Source organism: Stenella coeruleoalba (assembly GCF_951394435.1).
Source record: "Stenella coeruleoalba genome assembly, chromosome: 5".
NCBI classification, from domain to species: Eukaryota; Metazoa; Chordata; class Mammalia; order Artiodactyla; family Delphinidae; genus Stenella; species Stenella coeruleoalba.
In genome coordinates, this window is record NC_137150.1 from 50,760,053 (window position 1) to 50,782,316 (window position 22,264).

At 40.4% G+C, this 22,264-nt stretch overlaps 1 protein-coding gene across 9 annotated transcripts in view; it reads left to right on the top strand.

Annotated features, from left to right (window-relative positions):
* Positions 1–22,264, top strand: part of FNDC3B (fibronectin type III domain containing 3B) — a 468,247-nt gene that overhangs the window by 406,082 nt on the left and 39,901 nt on the right. For all 9 annotated transcript variants that reach the window (XM_079921937.1, XM_079921936.1, XM_079921939.1 and 6 more), the window contains 9 exons: positions 1,281–1,367; positions 2,550–2,688; positions 4,520–4,591; positions 6,677–6,795; positions 8,705–8,810; positions 9,713–9,885; positions 12,338–12,451; positions 12,771–12,920; positions 18,265–18,545. In XM_079921937.1, the coding sequence (XP_079778063.1) occupies positions 1,281–1,367; positions 2,550–2,688; positions 4,520–4,591; positions 6,677–6,795; positions 8,705–8,810; positions 9,713–9,885; positions 12,338–12,451; positions 12,771–12,920; positions 18,265–18,545 (1,241 nt within the window). The remainder of the gene's footprint in view (positions 1–1,280; positions 1,368–2,549; positions 2,689–4,519; positions 4,592–6,676; positions 6,796–8,704; positions 8,811–9,712; positions 9,886–12,337; positions 12,452–12,770; positions 12,921–18,264; positions 18,546–22,264) is intronic.

The following is a 22,264-nucleotide window of genomic DNA, read 5'->3' on the forward strand; positions in this document are numbered from 1 at the left end:
CGTACCAGCTGTGCCGTCCCGCCCCACCTTTGCAGTTCTGGTGCCCTCTGGCTCTCATGCCCCTTCCGATATCTTTGAGTTACTTCCCTCATTTCCTTCAGGTCTCTTCTCACATGTCACTTCTTTGGACGACCCTTTCCTGACCACCCTGTAAAACAGCACTGTCCAGGAGAAGTTTCTGTGATGATGGAAATGTTCTGTATCGTGTGCTGTCCAATAAGATAGTGCCTAGCCACACGTGGCTGCTGAGCCCTTGAAATGTGACTGTAAGCCCAAGGAACTGAATTTTTAATTGTATTTCATTTAAATTGGAGGAGCCATATGTGGCTGCCTTAAGGAGCCTGCAGAGCTGGCCTTCCCACAGCCTTCCCCATCCAGGTAGATGGCATCCCATGCTTTCATTTGGAAGCAGTGCTTCCTAGCTCCACCACTCCGTCCTCTTACCCAGCTTTACTTTCGTCTCACAGCACTTACCGCCACACAGCATGCTTCATGTTTGTCTGTAGGTTTTTTTGTTAATTGCTTTCTCTGGCTATTATGTCAGTTTCTGATGGGCAAGACTTAACTCTGTTCTTGGGCAGTGCTAAACCCCTAGAGCGTGGAAGAGAGCCTGATGCATAGAAGGTGCTCCGAGATGAATGCGTGGGTGGATGGATGGATGTGTGCATGACTAAGAATATTATTGAATGAATTCTGTACAGTCAGCTTTCAGTAGGATGTTTATCCCGTTGAAGGGTTATGTCTTCCCCATCCAAGCTCTGCTTTCCCCCTTGTCCAGAAGAGGACACTGTGTCAGAAACCCCAGCCAGTGGATTGCGTAGCACGTTGCAGCTTGACAGTAAGGATCTCCGTACAAGAGCCTTTTTTCATGACGACATTATTAGATAATTTTTTTAACTACATAAGCTTCGTTAATTTGGTGGTTAAATTCATTGTTTAAAATGCTTATTGAGTAACCAGAAAAATTTGCTCCGTGAGAAAAGTATATGGTGACATCTATTCCAAAGCAAATTTACACTCTCTCAAAGAGAAAACATTGTTCTCATTCAGATTAGTGTTAGTCTCCCAATAAAAGTACCCAGATCCAGGACAGATTATGATGTGACAGAGTTAAATTTTTCCTAAAGCACTGTGGGATTCTGGCCCTCTTTCTGGTGTAGCTGCCACACTTCTGGCCCGCTGGTGATGCTGGAAGGAGGCAATATAAAAATCCTACAGACAAGGTATTTAATGCCCAGATTTTATGATACTGATGTTTCTTTCTGGCTTTGCCTTTTCAGGATAACCTTTTCCACCCAAAATACACTGGAGAGGATTTAACCTGTACTGTGAAAAATCTCAAAAGAAGCACACAGTATAAGTTCAGGGTAAGTCAGTCATTTTGGTACCTGAACTGCTTAAAAATGAAGCTGTTTTATGTTTCATCCCTTGACCATTTTAAATCTCCTGTACAGGTTAAAAGATTTTTAAGTTCGCTGCACTTTACACTTTTAAGGTAACATCTGTAAAATACACACCCAACTTTAATTTTAAAACCCACTTTTGAGAAAGAAACCTGTTGCCGTAATGTGCTGTAATAAATTGCATCACAGCGTGGCCAGATGCCCTTGCCTGGGAAGACCCAAACCAGGTGCCCAGCGCACCTGTCTCTCACCTGCACGTCACACCTTTCTATTCACAGTTTCTTCTTTTAATCAGATTTCCCTTTTCTCCGTCGCCCTTTGCTCTTTTGCCCATTTTCTTTTTCTCAGCCGTTTTCCTTTTGCTCTTCTGTTACCCACCCCCTCCCCACTTGGGCTCCGCGTTGGGCGACGTTGCGTCGAATCAACTCTTTGCGACCTCGTTAGGAGAGAAGGGAACAGCAGGCTGCCTTGTGTGCTGCCCGCTGTTTGTTGATTCTAGCCCAGCGCGGTGTTTTCTAGTGTGACAGTGTGCCTTCTGGAGAGATGTGGTTGTCTTCTGATTCCCCCTTTCCTTCTCTGAATTTGTGAGCCAAACCATGTTATTTAACACGTAGTAGTCACTCAGTAAATAGTTGTCGGATTATCCAGTGGCATGTGTAACTATTGAAGGAAAATGATAGTTTTTGATATTTTTAAAAATCCTTGTTACTCGATGCTGGCTGTGAGATCATAGGTATACTGCTAGCATTTCTCCACAAGGTGGCATTGCCCTACTCCTAAATAAGCAAGGTTATTTTTATCTGCTTTTCCTCCATGTTTTCCTTCCACAAAACACTGTGAACTGGGTGGTGACATACTAGTTTTGTTTTGTCTTCTTGAAAGGGTAAAAATATCTTTGGCTAAAACCTACCTTATTTTATTTTTAATTGTTAATAGCTAAACTGTATAGAAAATAAGTACTCCATTAAAGAAACACTTACAAATTCGTAGTTTGAGACTGAGAGAGAGAGAGAGAGAGAAAGAGAATATGTGAGTGTGTCTGTCTGTGTGAGTTTATGGATACCTTGATCTTGCCATATTGAAAGTCACTACTGGTTTAAGACCTGATATCTAAAGCACATTAATGTTTTTTCGGTTGTGTTATAGCTGACTGCTTCTAATATGGAAGGGAAAAGCTGCCCAAGTGAAGTTTTGGTTTGTACGACGAGTCCTGACAGGCCTGGACCTCCTACAAGACCCCTCATTAAAGGACCAGTTACATCTCATGGTTTTAGTGTTAAATGGGGTATGTTTTGTTGCTGTTGCTGCTGCTGCTTTTTTGACAGGTTTTTAAAAACTTGATTAATTTCAGTAGTGACAAACCAATAAACAAACAAATCATATTATTTGAGGGAGTTTTACACGTTTGAAATATATGTATGAGAAACATCCTGAGAATTCTACAAACTCGTAAAATTGACAATTGTAAGAGCATTTCATTTACTTCATGATTTTCCTGTAAGACACATTTTTTCTCCTATAGTTTTAATGTATTATTGATTTGAATGTGGTAATCTCTGAACATATTTCATTCTTCAACAGCTTGCCCTTAAAAATGTAGCAATATTTAATATAAAAATTGATTTATAAACTTAGTATAAATTTCAAAATTTAGGTAAGTCATATTAAATTTTACAGAAGTTTAAGTTACAGTGAATTAGGAAGACTAGTTGTTGTTTGTATATCTTCGGAAGTCTTGGAATTCAGGAGGTTTTCATATTGAAGTTCATCATGGTATCTGTGGGGATCTGGTAGAGGGTTTTGTGGCTCACCTGCTGCATGGATTATTTCAGCGAAATGAATGCCATTAGAATGTTGATAAACATTTGCAGCTGTATGGGAAACATAATATGTATGATTGTCACTAATGTCATACAATAATAGTAACTACCAAACAGGCAAAAAAAAAAAAAATAGAAATCTAAAATAAGATTTTACCTGGCAGTCAAGTAATGTAAAGGGAATTTAAAACATTATTAAATTGTTATTGGAGGCCAACCACTGAGACATACAACTGCTTCAAGTTATGTGGTAATTTTGAGGCAGAATTATTCCCTATAAGATGGATACGATTAAGAGAAACAAAAAATCTAGGTGTGCTTTTTGCCAGATCTAAAGCTTTTATTCTCAGAATATCCTAGAAAGTTCCGTCAACGCTGAGTATTTACTTTCATTAGCCATATGCTGTATTTTAATTATTGCTGTATATATCTATTGCCGAAGTTTGCATACATTAATGGAAATAACAGGTGAAAGGAGACGGGAATTAAAGTTTCTAAATCTATATGAGTAACCTGAGGGTATATCTAAAATACAGAGGTGGCCAACTGATAGTAGAAGCAAATTCTGTGTAGTCTTGCAAATAGGTATTTTCCTGCTCAGAAAAGAAAACTCTTGCAGGCACCGGGTTAGCAGTAGACAGATATGATACCTAAGGCGCACAGGGCTCTAGTAACAAGCCGGAACCTCCTCCTCAAACCGGCTCTTTGGTACAGGTTCTTATTGATCCGCAGCTCTGGTTTTATATTAGGTTCATGTGGGATACAAAGTTTGCTTAGTAGCAAACTGTGATGGGACAGTTTTGTTGTATTCTGATCTTTTATTTATTTTGTCAGTAAGTTTTGCACCTCCCTTTTCTTCCCTCTCCGTCTCTCACTGATGATACAAGTGAAATAAAAAAAGGATAAAGTAATTTTTAAAAAGAAATATATGTATATTTTGTCTTATATAAAAACCATCAGATATTGAAGAGCAGGCTTCAGAATCTCAAAATAAATAAATGAACATAACTCTTAGAAAAATAACTCCATATTTTGAGTTTTGTTCATGTTTCACTAAATAAGTGCTAACAGTTTTGACATGTCTAGCTCTACGCTTTGATAATCAGAAGGTTTTGTGGTTTTGTTTCTTTTGTTTTTCGAGAAAGGAGTTGGGTGAAATAATATATTAATTATTGTGCCTTTTGGTTGAATCCAGAATTTAGACAGTATATTATATGATTCTATGTGTGCTAATAATATTTACTAATAAAAATCAATACACTTTTATAACTAATAAGGCATTTGCTTACTTTCCAGATCCTCCAAAGGACAACGGTGGTTCAGAAATACTCAAGTACTTGCTAGAGATTACTGATGGAAATTCTGAAGGTGAAGTTTGTAGAAATTGTTTTGTTCAAGTCCTGTTTTCTAATAAGATAAACATTTGTATAATAATAGCAGGCAATCATTAATTCTATTGATAGAGGTACTACAATAAACAAGCCTTAATCACATATTGACAGTTTTTTCTTTCAAACACAGCATCGGGGATCAGAATCTGCTTGAAATGTACGTTTTTGTCGTTTTTAAAATTTTCTGTCATTTCTTTAAACCAGAGGTCCCAATTAATAGAATAAATATGTTTTTTATCTCTCTTGGCACGCTTTCTCTAGAAATTCTTATAAGCAGAGAAAGTGTCAGAAGCATCAGCAGGAAGGATAAATTGGAGACAGCAAATGAGTTTGGTGCACAAAGGATGACAAAATATAGCATTGCTGTGGGCTATTGACAAGTGTCACACTTTGTAACAAGTTCAGAAAATGTCTTCATTTTTGTTGTGATTTCTGAGTCATATTAGTTCTTCGTTACTAGTCAGACGAGGTGAATTAAAGTGGGACAGTGTTACAGATCAGATTCCCTTTATAGTGTCTTTTAAAAAATTCTTAGATCTTCTTTCTGATAAAATTTATTAGGCTTTAATAGAAAAAAGTATAGTCATCCGAACTTTAAAAATGACACCCATCTCACCACTCTAATAATCCCTGTAACTTAAATTTTTTTTTAAAAAGTGATGCATATGGGAAAAAAGGAAAGAGTTAACAGCAGCTTTTACAAACAAGCAATGCAGGTGTGTGGCTTGCTTTTTATTCTGTGCCACGATAGCCACCTGGAGTGTTTTGTTTTTCATGTCAGTTGGGCCCTATTTTAAGCTGAAAAACATGAAAATGCTTTGAGATGGGCACAGCTGTTCTTAACATAAAATCACATTCTATGCTAAAAATCTGACCTAGGAGAGAAGTCACGGATGTGCGGTGGCTTATCGTGAAAACTTAAATATATTTTGAATTTTTGTGGCTCTCTTGACCACTGGTGACAGATCAAAAGTAGATGCCGTCTGTACCTAAAAGTTAACAACATTGCCAGTGCGTGACGTCAATGATTAATTGAATCTCCTCGGTAGTCCTTGTTCCCAGTTGCCTTTTCAGTGCAGGTTGTTTGATCGGTAATGTCAGGATGACTGTCTTTAATATTCCCCCTTGTCATATGGCCCTAGTGCATGTGGCTTCATTGTAAATCTGACCTAATAAGCAGCTGAGGGCATTTGTGGAAGTTAGTAACTATCATGGAACAGGGTAAAAGTATTTTCCCTAAAACAACTGCATGGAGTAAAGGCCTCCTTTAAAATAGTCTGCTGGAAACATTGTGTTAGTGGGAGCAAGACAGAGGAGGATAAACATCCCAGATTTGTGGGGCAGGCAGGCCGTCAGTCGAAGCATCCCCAGTGCTCTTCACCTGGTGGCATCAGCTTCACCCAGGCCCCTCCAGTGGCTCTGCTTGCTTGCTTTATTCCAGAGAAGTGGTCAGATAACCTGGGTCACACTGAATGTTTCATTTTTAATGTCACTCCCTCAGATGTTTTTGTCTTTTAAGTGGGGCTCCGTGGAGACAGCAGGCCTTTTACCCAAAGGACTTGGTCTATATGGGGAGGGGGAGGTTCCACTCACTGTGACCTCCAGGCAGATAAGAGCCAGGAGAAACTCTTCAGTGGTGCCCTGGTCTGACCAGGAACCTTGTGGCCGAGCAGCCTTCCGCCTGCCCAGCTGGCCTCAGGGGCTTCTCACACCATCACCACTTCCTAGCTTGCTCAACACCACCCGCTGTCTCCTGCTGCGGGGCAAGCTACAGATTTCGTGTGCTTTCCAGCATCCCAACCTCACAGTCAGCAAACGTAATCATGGTGATATAAGTAGTCTAGCCAGCAGTACTAAGTATTAAAAATGACTCCATGTTATTTTAGTATTTAACTTTGTAAAGGAGATGGAAAGAGGGCACTGTGGCTGTTGAGGAAAAAAGAAAGAATAGGAGATGCTGGTTTTCATGGAAACCACTTAGAGCTTTTTCTTATCAAGAATGGTTGGTACTGTTAACGTTTTTACAAAAGGCATAATCTCATACACGGGTCTTGTTTTGCAGCGAGTCAGTGGGAAGTGGCCTACAGTGGGTCGGCTACAGAGTACACTTTCACCCACTTGAAACCAGGCACTTTGTACAAACTCCGAGCATGCTGCATAAGTACTGGTGGACACAGTCAGGTTGGTTTTGTTTCAGTATAAAAGTAAACATCTTTGGTCCAACTCAGACAACCCATCTATAACATCAGAATAAATTGCTGTTTAAAAATGTATCTTGGTAATGCAGCCTGCCATGGTATCACGTCATGAATTCAGTTTTCCAAATTGTGCTTTAGTGGGTATAAAAAGATAGACCCAAATGATTCTCAACTGAATTGTGCTGCTTTCCAAGTACATCCCTCACTTAATTTCTCAGAAGACTTTGCCATGATCACCTGACAGTTGAAAATTGAGGGTGGTCTGCAATTTTCATTAGCTAATAAATAAGGGGGTGAATCTCAGTTATTGCAATGATAGAAAAGCGTAGAATTTAGAGCAAAAAAAGATATGGCCTCCAGCACAGCTTTTCTTGTACCACATCTGGCAGTTTTGTGAAAATGAGAGACACACCTTCCTTGAGATACTTTGCTGCCATCTGCTGGAAAATTATTGTAAAAGCCACATAAATCTATGATGACTGAGCTGAAAGGCACCGCCTGTGATTACGCAGTGCCCAACCTACACATCTGTAGGCAGCCCCAGTTCTCTTGCTGTCTCTTTCTTTTTTTAAAATTGAAGTATAATTGACTTACAGTATTACATAAGTTTCAGGTCCACAACATAGTGACAATATTTTTATACATCACAAAAGGATCACCACCATTGTCTACAATTTATATGACCTTAGACCAACCATTCAACACGTCAGGAAACTTGGTTTCAACTTCACAGTGTTCTCATAGGCTCAAAACAACGTAACATGTACACATGAAGTGCTCTAGAAATGAGATATCAGTAGTTATTATCTAAATGGTGTTAACATTCAGAAAGTGAGTGAGAGGCAATATGGTAAAAGATGTTTTCATTGTAGAGATGTTTAACATTGTGGTTTTGAAACCATTAGTATTGAGAGAGAGTGCACGCGCAGTGGTGGCTTATAACCTTGTTACCCTGTACTGGGTTGACTTTTCAAAAGAACACCTGCCATTAGGTGCCGAATTTTGCCACTCAGCCCACCTCTGACGTCGTTTTATGTTTATTTTCTTTTCCCCCCAAGGATAGTGGTACTGTGATGTCTAGACTGTCCATATAGACAGACTTCTGAGGTAAAAAAAAAAAAAGGTCCACCTAGACGACGTTTATGCAGTGCCTCCCAGGGTGGGGATGTCCACATCAAAGCTACAGATGATCAGCGAGTTCCTCTTACATGCGAGGTGCTGCACACGCCTACACAGAAGCGGCAGCGCTCCTTGAATGCCTAAGTACATCTCCTCTGCACCTGTCTCCTCAGGATGGAGGCTGAATTTGGTTGAGCTGCATAGGTCTACCATGCTCCTCCTGTCTCAAAAAGGGGTCAGCTTCCATACGACCAGGCTTACGCAACCAGATCCTGCAAAAAAGAAGGCCTGCTGATTTTAGTATTAACAGAACCTGCTGGTTAATGTCAGACTCAGTTGATTAATATTGACTTTATTTGCTTTTCTGCTCTGTATGTGGATGGTTGGCCATTTATGACACCATTTAAGAACTTCATCCAGCTGTTGTTTTGTGTTCTCTTCTGTCCTCCTGAAGGGTCTCTAATTTTTGTTTAAAGGAAAATAACAGTGTGCTTAGGATACACAACACTCAGAAAGTCAACCTACAAATCTGACATCAGAAATAATTATTTTTACCAGTGCTGTATGCGGTATATGTCCATACTTAAAACAAACACATACACACACACACACCACACAGAGACGAAGATCTTATTGCATAAAAAGTGTAAACATTCAATGTGTAACCCTCTTTGGAAGCATTTGCAGGTATGGGGTGGAATTTGCTTGGTATATAGAGCTCTAATAAATTCAAAGTAACTAAGAGATGATTCTCTCCTGTATTTCTCCTGCAGTGTTCTGAAAGTCTCCCTGTTCGCACACTAAGCATTGCACCAGGTCAGTGTCGCCCACCGAGGGTTTTGGGTAGACCAAAGCACAAAGAAGTCCACTTAGAGTGGGGTGAGTGAACACATCTTCACGTTGCCAATTTGGACAAGTGGAGATTGAGTTTAAGACTTCATGCTTTGTAATCAAGTTCCAGGTCTTCCTTCTGAAAACCATATTTGTTTCTATTGAAAATGCCCATATTCTGTTCAATGTACATGGGCTTGGGTTTGTATTCTCCCCACGTTGTCACTCACCCTCCTATATTCCTGATGGTGCCACACGTGCTGTTCATCCTCTACCCTCAGAGGGCACTTTAATAGAAAATGTTTCAGAGCAGCCAGTCTTTTCAGGAATTTTTCAGCTTTATTCATAAAATAAAAGTTGTGCTCAATTTAGAGGTTAAACCAAGAAATAGTTCATCAGGTAACATCTAATTCCTCCTCATCTTTGCTGCCTTGTTAAGTGTGGGTCCTGGTGTTTTACTGTATCGACTCAAACTGTATTAGCATTTCCTGTCGGATCAACAATTTACAAGCATGTAAAACTGCAAATATGAACCTGCAAAACGCTGTCAGACTATTGTTCCCCATCACTTATGCCTAAAATAAGATAGTGTGCCAGTTTTGGGTCCTCTAACTTGATTGAATGTGTCCTTTGGTTTCAAGTTAAGGAGAAGATTTTCTCCCCTCTATTTCTTGTGTTTACCTGGCATTAGAATATAAAGGAATTGCCTAAAAGTTCTACAGTTTTGGAATTTTGTTAATATCATTAAACGTACTTGCTTTGGAAAGTATGGATAACATCATTCAAAAACTTTCTTCTGTATATCTTTTTTTTGGAGTGGGGTTTCTTTTATAAATATCGAGGACAGGCCACCTACATGATATTTTGCAAACCTTGTGGAAAGTGAGGTGTGATAGGGTCAACCGGAAACACAAAAGTGTTCTGATATGAAAAACATTCTCCTTTCCCAGATGTTCCTGCCTCTGAAAGTGGCTGTGAGGTCTCAGAGTACAGCGTGGAGATGACGGAACCTGAGGATGTAGCTTCAGAGGTGTACCACGGGCCCGAGCTTGAGTGCACCGTTGGCAACCTACTTCCCGGAACCATGTATCGCTTCAGGGTGAGAGCTCTGAATGATGGAGGGGTGAGTACACGCTTATACACCGTAACAGAAATATAAGGTCCCGGCACTTCTGTTTCTACCCTCCTAAAATCCTTAGCAGTATCTGTCCCACCTTGACAACCATTAAAGAAGTGTATGTAAAATCTAATTTCTGAAGATACACTGTTTTGATTTCACGTAGACCCAACATTGGAAATTTTGTTTCTTTTGTCCTCATATCATTCTATTAAGATAGAGTTCAAGGTTAATAACAACATCACCCTTTAGATGCTTTTGGTAGTTTTTAAAATAATTTCCTATTTTCTCATCGACTGTATAAATTAGTTATGGGAAACTAGGACTACATAATATTTCTTTATCATATTGTCTAAATTACCCAGCAATGTCTTACATCAGTTTTTAAAACTGGACTGGGGTAGAGGCTAGGGAGGCCAGTATATATATTTTTTTTTTTTTCATTTATTTCAAGTGAAAACTGTAGAACTCTCTGGTCCTTCTTACTACTCCATCTGAAGTTGTTGAGGTGGGCTGTTAGAGATTGGAAGAGTATGTCTATATTATATCCACAAAGGTGATTGGTTTTTGTTTTTTTTTAATTGCAGAGTGATATGGATTGGGGGGCAATTCATAATGAGAGTGAAGTGACCCAGAAACTACAGGGCTTTTTGGTGTGTCAAAGATGGGCAGAAACATAAAAGAAGGTAGAAGGGCGTGGGTAGAGCAAACCGCTGCTAAAGCCCCACGGAGTGCCAGTGGTGTGTATAGATGCACTCCGTGCAGACAAATAGATGTCATTAATTGGTGAGATTTTTACAAGTAAGAAAGCCCACTGACAGTGACAGGAAGTTGACAATGACTCTTCTAGTTCTCGGTGGTCCTGTTCACGCCTTTCAGAAGCAAAGTATGTTTGTCTTTAGTCCGTTCCGTGTTAGCCATGCTGACTATGAAAACATTTGGTCTGAAGTATGATCACAAGCCTTTAACAGGAGCTGGATTTCTTCTAATTGCCCATTAGGAAAGAATTTCAGATACAGGTATTTAAATTAAAACACACACACACACACACACACACACAAAACTAAACAATAAAAATGTATTGGTGAGAAGATAAGAAAGCCTATGCACCCAAACTTTTATAAGTAAAAAGAGGATGGGGGCTTCCCTGATGGCGCAGTGGTTGAGAGCCCGCCTGCCGATGCAGGGGACACGGGTTCGTGCCCTGGTCTGGGAAGATCCCACGTGCCGTGGAGCGGCAGGGCCCGTGAGCCATGGTTGCTGAGCCTGCGCATCCGGAGCCCGTGCTCCGCAACGGGAGAGGCCACAACAGTGAGAGGCCCGCGTACCGCAAAAAGAAAAAAAAAAAAGAGGATGGATGGTGATGATCACTGATGCTGCAGAAGAAATCCTATTTTACTGTTGATCTGGTGCTTCTCCCCATCAATTTTTCAGAGGGATTTTTTTTTATCTTTTCATGATAAAGATAAATGTGCTGTTAAAAAGAAAAGAAAAAGATAAATGTGCAACTGGGCTGACTTGAGTTTTACTTTCTCCTTTCACTAATTTATCATATAAAGAAAGTATCTTCAGCCTTGTTTTTAAATTCTGTTGCATTGGAAGTTAACCATATATTTGACTCATAATCACCTTCTGTGGGCCACTTCAGAGAGCTTCTCCCCCACCCCCAGTATATTTGCAGGTTATATTGTTAGAAAATGTGAGAGGTTTGGGGTTTTTTTTGTTTTTTTAATCTTTTTTTTCCATTTTGAAAAACATAGTCACATACTTCATTAACCTGAAAATTACTTCACTCTTTGCCCCAGCTCATTGAAGTATCACATATTCCACTGTTAACATGGTGGTGATGGTTCTGTCGACGTGTTTTAAATCTGTAGCAGTGGTTGGCTCTGAGCAGTGTGGTCACTGATGGTGGTGGAGGAGAGGAGTGCAGTGTAAACCTTCAAATAGTTGAGATGGTGGGAGACATGCTGAGAAAACATTAACATGACCATTGGTTTTCAAAATGGAAAATACCAGTAACTAGAAGAAGTACTCAAAATTTGATAACCAACAATCCCACGAAGATTTTTGGGCATTAAAAATTAAACTGCAGTGTGCATCTGACTTAGTTTTCTTTGAAGCCTTCTGAGAAATTAAAGGAGAATGCTGTGATGTAGCAAAAGTCAGCATTTTTTGTTTCTTAGGTCACAGCAAAAATGTTTAGTAAACCAACTTTCTAATCCTTTTGAATTAAAAAAATATATATTTATAAAATAGACATTTACTACTTAGGGAATGTATGTTAGAAGAAAACCTACATATTCAACTGAAAGTGAAGACCATTAGGTAATACTTTTAATCAGTTGTATTGATGATGGCATTAGCTTAGCCCTTGTTTGGTTATAAGCTTGTGTTGTGTACACACACACACACACACACGCACACCTACAAGCACGCATGTGTTTTTGTCTTTCAGTATGGTCCCTATTCTGATGTCTCAGAAATTACCACGGCTGCAGGGCCTCCTGGACAGTGCAAAGCACCTTGTATCTCTTTTACGCCTGATGGATGTGTCCTAGTGAGTTGGGAGGTAAGTCAGGCACATGTTCTGCATCAGTTTGTTTCTTCTACTTTATCTGCCCCCCAGTGCAAGTTATGAGGGACCCACAAAGCTTAAGTTCACAAATAGGTTTTACACAGTCATCTGCCTTGGCACTTGCCAAGAGTTATGGAAATTTTACCACTGGTCAGAATTGAGAGGAAATTGAGTATCTTTTTCATGCTTTTCTTTTCATGTATTTGAAATATCCTAAGGCATGTTGCTCTCTTTCTCGGTTTAGTTAATTGAACACAAACATCATAGGATTTTCTTTTCAATGAAATTAACCACTTAAATTTCTGTTTTCCAGAGTCCTGAAAGCTCTGGTGCTGATATCTCAGAGTACAGGTTGGAGTGGGGAGAAGATGAAGAATCCTTAGAACTCATTTATCATGGGACAGACACCGGCTTTGAAATGAGGGATCTGTTGCCTGCTGCACAGTATTGCTGTAGGTTACAGGTAGGCTGACACTATTCGGACATCTCTCACAAATACTGGTGTTCCATGATAGACTCTGGGAAACTTACTCAAAGGCTCGTGATGGAGGCCATCAGGAGGGGCGATATGGAAAAAAAGAGTCCTTTTAAATAAAAATAAATGTAATTGTTTTGGTATTTTACAGTTAATTTTTACTTCTCCAAGAGGTCCTAAAAAGTAGGAACAAAACCAGAATCATCTCCACTGTACTTCTCACCACGCTTGCATCTTGCTTGCTGGTTAATTCACTGAATGAAGGACCGAGTCCAAGGCAAAGGTGGCACAGCTTCTTAGGGAAGATACCTTCTGTATGTATTTTCTGAGATGCACATTTTGGTGGGAAAGCCACTTAGACAAAAGGCAAAAAACATTTAAAACTTCCCATTCCAGATGTTAAATGGAGCCAAAAACAAACACTAGAGTATTTAGAACCAGTCTGCGTTCAGTTGTTAAGACCCACCTCCCACGTCCCAGTGACCATTAACAAGGCTTGTTATCTGTAAGCTTCCACTTGGGTGTCCAAATAGAATAACATGAAGAATAATTGGCTCCTAGCCTAACCCCTAAGAGTGACAATAGTCATGGGTTTACTTTCATTTTATTGACTTGGGTAAATATTTTTTTTCCCTTTGAAAAACCATATTGTCCTGAGAAAACAGGGTTCTTTGTTCATTTCTTTCCATTTGTTCAGTAACATTTCTTGAGCACCACTTTGTGCCAGAATCAAAGGATGATGCCGATGATGAAAAGGAGAGATACAAAGATTAATCGCTTGCGGTTCTTGACCTTGAAGAATTCTTTCTTCATACATGTTTAGATTTAAACAGTTAAAGAAGCAAAGATGCCAGATTTAGGTTTCCACCTGATTTAAGTCATGGATCATATTGCTTATTACAAGCCCATCTACTCTCAGTGTCTCTGGGCCTCGGGCCTCTTTGGAGAAAATATTCCCTTCTTAAGTTAACTTTCCAGATCAACTGAAGCTGTTCTGTTGAATTCTGAAGGCTGTTTTGTCATAAACATTTCCGGCTAAACTCTTCCATTATACACACCTTCCTTCTAGAATGGAGGGCCTGGGATGTAATTAACCATTCATCAGTGAGTCAGGGTCATAGCACGTTATCTGAGCTTTATAACAGCCATGCTGAGTCATTGGGAAGAGGTTAAATTATGTGCTACACTCCTGTTTTTGGAACAAGGCAGCATATAAATAAAAACTGTCTGCCATCACAGGAAGCCACTTCAATCTGCTTTTGAGTTTTGGTGTCTCTTTAAAATGTTCTACCTCCTTTTCGGGGTATATGTTGTCACTTAGCATTAACTTCCCAAAACTGCATTTTAAAAGATACATTGGTAAGAATAGAGCCTGCATAATAATCTTGCCTCCCTGTCAACAATAGTAAATATTTTCAAGTGTCTGTACTTAACTGTCATAAAATGAGTCAGACCCTATGAAGGGGATAGCACTTTCAAGGCCATTGCTATGCTAAAGAAGTATTGCCAGGAAAGGGGTCTCCCCAACCTGTATTGATTTCTTGATACCTATAGACCAAATCTGAATTGTTTTCATTTGACACTGCTACAAAGTCAGGTTAAAGATGAATATTCTTTTGACTATTCGGTGCCTTAAAAATTAAATCACTGTGATACCTATACTGTGTTTTATAAAAATTGGGTGGAACATTTCTTGTTTGAATATTTTAATTACCGTGTACCCAAGTAATTCTATTCACATGAAGCATATTGTATATTATAGACATACTCTTATATTTTAGTAAGATTCTTTTGAATTGTTTCCATTGTAAACTGGTAATATAATTGATACAACTCGAGAAAGCTAGAACAAAGCTAGGCAGGATCCTGGAATAGAGAAAGAACGTTATCGGAAATTGGTAAGATTTGAATCTAACTACATAAGGTCTGTACGTCATTAATACCGTTGTACCAATGTTAATCTCCTGGTTTTGATCATCGTTTTATACTTATGTAAGGTATTAATACTAGGGGAAGCAAGGTGAGCGATTATATGGAAATTTCTCTGCACTATTTTTGCAACTTTTCTGTAAGTCTAAAATTGTTCAAAATAAAGTATTTCATTGTTGTTTTGTTTTAAGAAAATTGGTTTAGGAAAATTGCTATTGCTATTTTGTTCTTGATTTTCCCAGGGAGAAGGAGGGAAGTGAAGCACTGACAGCTGGCCTGATATACTCTGCCAGGATTTGACATGTTAACAAATTTAGTCTTTACAATAACTCTTTGAATTATGTGTTACTATCCCCATTCTACATCTGAGGAAACAGCAGTGTTAATTTGCCTAAGATCACACAGTTAGTAAATAATGGAATCCAGGTGTGAACAAAGCTCCAACTCTGAAAGCCATGTTCTTTTCCTTCTGTTACATGGTGATTAAAGCCTTAGTTGATATGGAAGTTGGGCTCCACAGTATCTTATTTTTCTGCCCCTGTGATAAATTTGTATCCAAAAATAAAATCTCTAAATATATACAGTAAGTCCCCTACATACGAAGCTTCAAGTTGCTAACTTTCAAAGTTGCGAACGTGCATTCGCACGTCCAGTCACGTAAGTTAGTTCACGTGAAATTGCAGCTTGCCCTCCGTCTTCTGTTGCTGACGACCCTTCAGCTCTACTATCTCCCACCTCCTCTCCCTCCTCCAGTCAGTAACTCTTCTTGCCTGTTCACTCGAGGCCAGCCCCTGTATGCCAGCTGTTGTACTGTACTACTGTACTTTTCAAGGTACTGTACTGTAAGATTAAAAATGTTTTCTTTATTTTTTGCGTTTGTTTGTTTTCTATGTATTATTTGTGTGAAAATAATTACAGTACAGTACTATATAGCCGATTGTGTTAGTTGGGTACCTAGGCTAACTTTGTTGGACTTAACGAACAAATTGGACTTGTGAACGCACTCTTGGAACAGAACTCATTCATATGTAGGGGACTTACTGTACTCTTAATTTGTGACATAAAAATTTTACCAGAAAGAAAGTTGGTGTTGTCATGAAATAGGACTTGATGTAAAAAAATATTACAGAAGGGCTTCAAAAGTGATTTGATAGCAAATGAATGCTCTTAGCTTGCTTCTTTGAAATTAACTGATACACAGACATTATAGTGAAACTTTGATTTAAGAGATCAGACTACTTTTCTTTTGTATTATAATTTGTCCTCATCAGCTCTCCCATGAAGTAAACGAGATTTTAGAGTACTTCACCTTCATTTTTTTGTAAGGTGGTTGCCAATGTTTTTTTTTTTTTTTTTTTTGGCTGCGTTGGGTCTTTGTTGCTGCGCGTGGGGCTAGAGGGGGCGACTCTTCATTGCGGTGCGGTGGCTTCTCTTGTTGCGGAGCTCGGGCTCTAGGCGCGCGGGCTTCAGTAGCTGTGGCACATGGGCTCAGTAGTTGTGGCTTATGGACTTAGTTGCTCCGCAGCATGTGAGATCTTCCTGGACCAGGGATCAAACCCGTGTCCCCTGCATTGGCAGGCGGGTTCTTAACCACTGCGTCACCAGGGAAATCCCCAAATGTTCTTATAAGGAAAAAAATATTGTTAATAACATTTATTGAGCACACACTCTGTGTCAGGTACTGTTCTAGTTGCCAGGGCCACAGCAGTGAACCCGAAAGCCTTGCCCTTGTGGAACTTACATTCTAATCAGGGAGTAATTAAATGAAATAAATACTATACTGGTGACAAATGCTATGATGAAAATAAAAGCAGAGAAGGGAAATAAGAAATGAGTGGGGTCACGGGTGTTGGGGTAGGGGTGACTGTAAGTTTTAATATGGTGTTCAAAGAGGTCTCCCTGAAAAGGCAACACTCGAGAGAAGCCTGAGAATACGATTGAATGGGCTGTGTAGATGTCTGGGGAAAAGCTCTGTGGACAGAAGGGGCAGCAAGTTGCAAAGGCCCTGAGATGAGAGCAAATTTAGTGTCCCTGTGGAACAGCAAGGAGGCCAGTGTGGCTGGAGCAGAGCGAGTGAGAGGGAGGGTAGTGGACGATGAAGGCAGAGCGGTCCTGGGTTCTTTGGGAAGGTGGTGGCGGTGAGCAGATTAGATAGGGTCTTATAGGCAGTTGTGAGGCCTTCAGAGGTTATTCTGTATCCAGTGAGAGGCCATTGAAAGGGACAGTGAATACAGACTGTGGGGCAAGGGCTGACACAGGTACCAGTTAGGAGGTCATTACAGCAACCAGATATGAAAGAGTGTAGTTGGACTAGGCTGGGAAAGGATGTGCTGATGCTTTGGGCAGGGGTATGAGAGGAAGAAAGATGTCCAACAGTGACTCAGAGATAATGACTTGAACAACCTGAGGGATGGGGAAAACCACAGGAGGTACAGTGGGGTTTTTGATGAGCAGGAATGGGGTGGAGTCTTAGAGCTGTACAGACACTTAAGTTTGAGATGCCTATTTGACATTTAAGTGGAACTATTCAGTAGGCAGTTGAATACACTAGCCTCGCATTCAGGGCAGAGGTCTGAGCTACACAAATAAATTTGGGAGTAGGATATAAATGGCATTATATTTCCCTGAGACAAGATGAGATGTCCAAGAGTTTAAGCAGAGATGACAAAGAGGTGTGCAAGGCCCACGGCCTGGTGCCCTCCAGTGCTGAAAGGTCCCGGTAACGAGTAGCAGCCAGGAGAGGTGACTGAGACGCAGCAGCAGCGGCAAAATAGAAACAAGAAGATGGTCCCAGAGACCGAGTGAGTGAGGATTCGAAAGCGGTGAGTGATCAGGTGTCAGTGGTGACGCTCAGGTAAAGTCAGATGAGGGCTGAGCATTGACTTCAGGTACGAATTTAGCATTCACATGGAAAACAGTAGGTATCTTTTCTAAAATTCCTATAGCTCTTCCAGAGCAGCACTTGAGTTAAAAGTCAGATTACTGAATTTGGGTCCCAGCTTGGCATCTAAATCTGGGGCCTGAGTACTTAATTTGACTTTGAGTTCCCTCCTCTGTGAAAGGCAGATAAGAATACCTGCCATATATTATCTACCTCAGATGGTTATTGTGAAGATTGCATAAGACAATACGTAAACTGCAGTGGGCTGTGCAAATACAAAGTTATTTTTAAACTATTTTTCATAAGAAACGGTGATGGCGATGTTCTCTCTTATTAGCAGAGAAGATGTGATTGGTATTTTTTAGAAAGTGGTATTCACATAAACATTGTGGAGGATTTATTTCTACCTCCATTTCTAGCAGTAATCGTATGTTACTTTAGACTTATTTAACGCCTAATGTGGAGGCATTAGAATGTGCTCATGGGGTAATGTGGACTTTGTCTCGCTATTCTGTTTTTTAGGCCGTTAATCAAGCTGGAGCAGGACCATACAGTGAGCTTGTCCTTTGCCAGACGCCAGCATCTGCCCCTGACCCTGTCTCCACTCTGTGTGTCCTGGAGGAGGAGACCCTCAACGCCTATCCTGATCCGCCTTCTGTGTGCCTTGTACTGAGCTGGGAAGAACCGTGCAATAATGGATCTGACATCCTTGCTTATAATATTGATCTTGGAGACACTAGCATCACTGTGGGCAATACCACCACCCACGTTATGAAAGACCTCCTTCCGGAAACCACCTACCGGTGAGTGCAGGAAAGTTGAAATAAAGCTGCATGGACACGTCAGCACTTGGGGCTACAGACCCTTCAGGTCCTAAAGGCCAAATGGGTGAATTCTAGTCACTCTTAATATATTTGAGTACCAAATGCTAATATAGCTTAAAAACTTGTACTACTTTTTACTTTATGAGTCGGTTATAAATTGATACAAATCCTAACCCTTGGGGGGGAATTTCACCTACCATTTCGAATCAGTTCCTCCTTGTTGTTTTTTTGATAAACTACTTTTCTTCGTGTTTTTACTGTGACTCATCACTATGGACACCCTCTGTCCCCAGCATGTACTTGGTCCACCTCTGAAGCAGGGCTCTGCCATTCTTCTGATCCCCCAAAGCAGACACACTGTTACAGAGCATTTGTAATGGAGCTTTTGCTCAGGATTTCACGAGGGGCCGGTGAAAAGACGTTACATCACACTGCACCCAGCGAAGCTCAGTTACCACTTGCATTCTTTCTTTTCCCCAGAGTTCCTGTCAGGGAGCCAGCACCTTACCTTCCTCTTCTCACACACCTTTTTCTCAACATAGCCTCCTAAGATTTCAAGTCATTTAACTCTGTCCCCAGGGTGCCATAGCTGGGGGAACCAAAACAGAAGTTTAGGATTAGTGTTAGAGGAGTGCAGGAACCATCTGGTTAGTCCAGTGCCCTTTGTGAGATTAAACGGCTTCTCAAGGTGAAGGAGAGCACAGATTCAGATACAGGTCCTTAGCGGTGTCTTTGGGTAAGTTACTTAACCTCTCAGTGTCCCAGCTGCTTCCACAGGGTGAGGAGAACAAGATTACTTACCTCAAAAGCATGTTGTAAGGAGTGAGCAAACAAATATGAAATGCTCGTATAGAGCCCAGCAGTACACAGCAGGCGCACAGTAACAGGGATTGTGATTTCCATCATCACCAAGACCTTCACCCTGGAAAACTAGTTCTTCTTGGGGTAGGGCAGGGGGAATGAAGGGCAGGCAGGTAAACTTGCTGCTAGAAAAGGGTTTATCATTTCACTTATTTTTTTTCTGCAGTCTTTTCTAATGTTATAATCTAATAGACTACATTTTTTTATCCCCAGAAACTGAAGAAAGAAACCAGCTTAACAGCTGTAAGATACAGAAGTCCCATCCTGCCTAAGCATGCTATCTCTGCTTTCCCTCTCTTACCAAGTCTTTTGTGAATGATGCATATAAGTGTATTCATTTTGCTTTTCAAAACAGTGACTATTTTTTGTTTAGTCTTTCCTTCTTTTAAGAAATCTCTGGGGCACAGTACTTATGCACTGTGGGTCTATGAAATAGTGATAAACACTATCCTTGCCCTCAGAGCGCTCAGGGAGTTGGGGGACACTTAACAGCAACCTAAGATAGCAGATGCTTGTGACCTCACAGGCTGAAAATAACACTGTACAGAGTCCTGTTGGCGTTTCAGAGAGGAAGACCCAGGGTTCAGAATGATCGGGATGGTTTGAAGTGGGAATCAAGTTAGAAACTGAATAAAGACGGTATGACTTGCTATGGATGAAGAGGCAGGCCAAGGGCATTTTTTCATTTTTAGCATTGTAGCCAATCTCAGAAAACCAGCCACCACCTTCGTTTGCTAACCAAATACTGACTGACCATTGTGTCCAGAGCACTCTAATCAGGTGCTGACGAAATCCAGAGGTGAATTAAACCCAGAACTTGACCTCAGGGACATTCCCCAGTGGTGATGCTCTAAGGAGACCTGACCATGAGGTGTCTCTCGGGGGGGAAATGACCAAGTGAATGTCATCCCCTAGCTGTTCCTAAGAGACTGCATGTCCAGAACATTGCCTGACTTGGATTCCTCAGGCCAGAAAACCTATGAAGAAGCCACTGGCTCAGGGCTCACTGAAAGGTCTTTTGTCCAGTGTGATCCACCCCATGTCTACGCAGACTGGACTCAGATCCTCAGGTCAGTCCTCTGAACATTCGGGTCAGAAATCATAAAAGGGCTTTTAGGGCAAGGTGTCAGCCTGAGAATTTTGCTCCTTCCTGCCATTATGCATACCTTAAAGGTGGCTTAAATGATTATAAAACTTTACGGCTTTTAGAAGGTTGATATTGGAGGAACGCTGATGTTTATTAGTCAACATATAGTTGAATGACTTCAAGAAAGAAATCTAGAGGTCAAAAGCTCAAATGAAGGAACTGACCTAGGGGATCTTTCCTTATTGATGAAATGCCAGTTACAGTGGAAATTATCAAGAATATCTTCCACATAAGTGGTTGATGAAAGACATGTTAAAAAGTACCTCAGAGATTAATTCTGTTTTGGAGAAGATGAAATGGTTTAGTAATGTACAGTTTAGATTTGGATAGTGAAACCTCAAGAATCTATTTAAAAAGTATTTAATGGATGTAGCATAAATAATTCATTTCAGTATTAATATGCAAGGCTAGCTATATTGAGCTGAACATGGAAAGTCACATTGGGAGGATGTCACCTCTTAACCTTACATGGTAGCTTGTAAGACATCATTTTAGACAGATTGCATGAAAAATGTACAGCTTTAGAAAAGACAGATCTTTGGCCCTAAGTCATATTGTGTTAATGGCAAAGAAAAAAAAAGATTTAGCCAGAGTATTTGCTGGCCAATCAATCAATAAATTGGATGTTTCACATTTAAGGTCATCTTTGTCCAACTCAAGGAATTTTATTCCTATAGCACCTAATTGGATTCTCTATAGTAGAACTCCAGTCAACCCATAGTCTTGTTCTTTTATGTTTCAAAAACACAATTGCAGTAACTGTGGTGAAATACAAAATGAGTATTTCAGGGAACTAAGGGTATAATTTTAGTCCAATCTACTTTTACCTCACCTTTTTTTGTCCCATAAATTGGTTAAAATATAAGTGAACAGATCATGATGTTCTAGATAAAAATGTGGAAAGAAACATTTTAAGCGGCAGTGGGGCTTGTTTCTTTTGGGGTTTTGTTGTCGTTTTTAACGTTTAGCAGTTACACGTTGTTCTCACACGGAGCATATTCTCTCTCTGTCTTGCTGGGACAGAAATGTGCACCTCTCCAGCCAACCTACTGACACAGAAATGATCCATCCCTTCTCCACCGGTGCTTGCCAAACTGTCCACTGGCTTGCTGACACCCTGTATAGAATTTGGTTGGAATTACAATGATATTTTTAAATACATTACTTTTAAGCTTAGAACTGAGTTTGTGTTTTGGTTTGCAGAGAAAAAAATGTTGTTGAAAACAGAGACGTAGGTTTCCTTTGCATGCTTCCTGCCACAGGGAGCCATAGGCTTTGTGAGCTGAGACAAGATTGCCTGGTGTCACCCCCTCTCAGCACCCTGGCGTGAGCATCTCTGGTGATGGAGCAGTGTTTTCAGCTTCTACTCGCCGGGCAGTGCATTCCAGTCGTGGATAACTCTGTTTCTGTAGAGGTTCCCTTATATTTTGTCAAAACCCCTCTATAGCTAAAATCTACTCAGTTGATCCTGGGCTCTCCCCCAGAGCATCAGCATCACCTAGAAACTTATTAAAATGCCATGTATCAGGCCCTGCTGGAGGCTACAAATCAGAAACCCTTGGGGTGGGGCCCAGCACTCTGTGCTTTAATTAGCCCTGCGGGAAATTCTGATGCATGTTAAAAGTTTGAGAACTCTGCCCTAGAGCGATGATTCTGGAATGCTGATGTATTTAGGAATCACCTGGAGAGG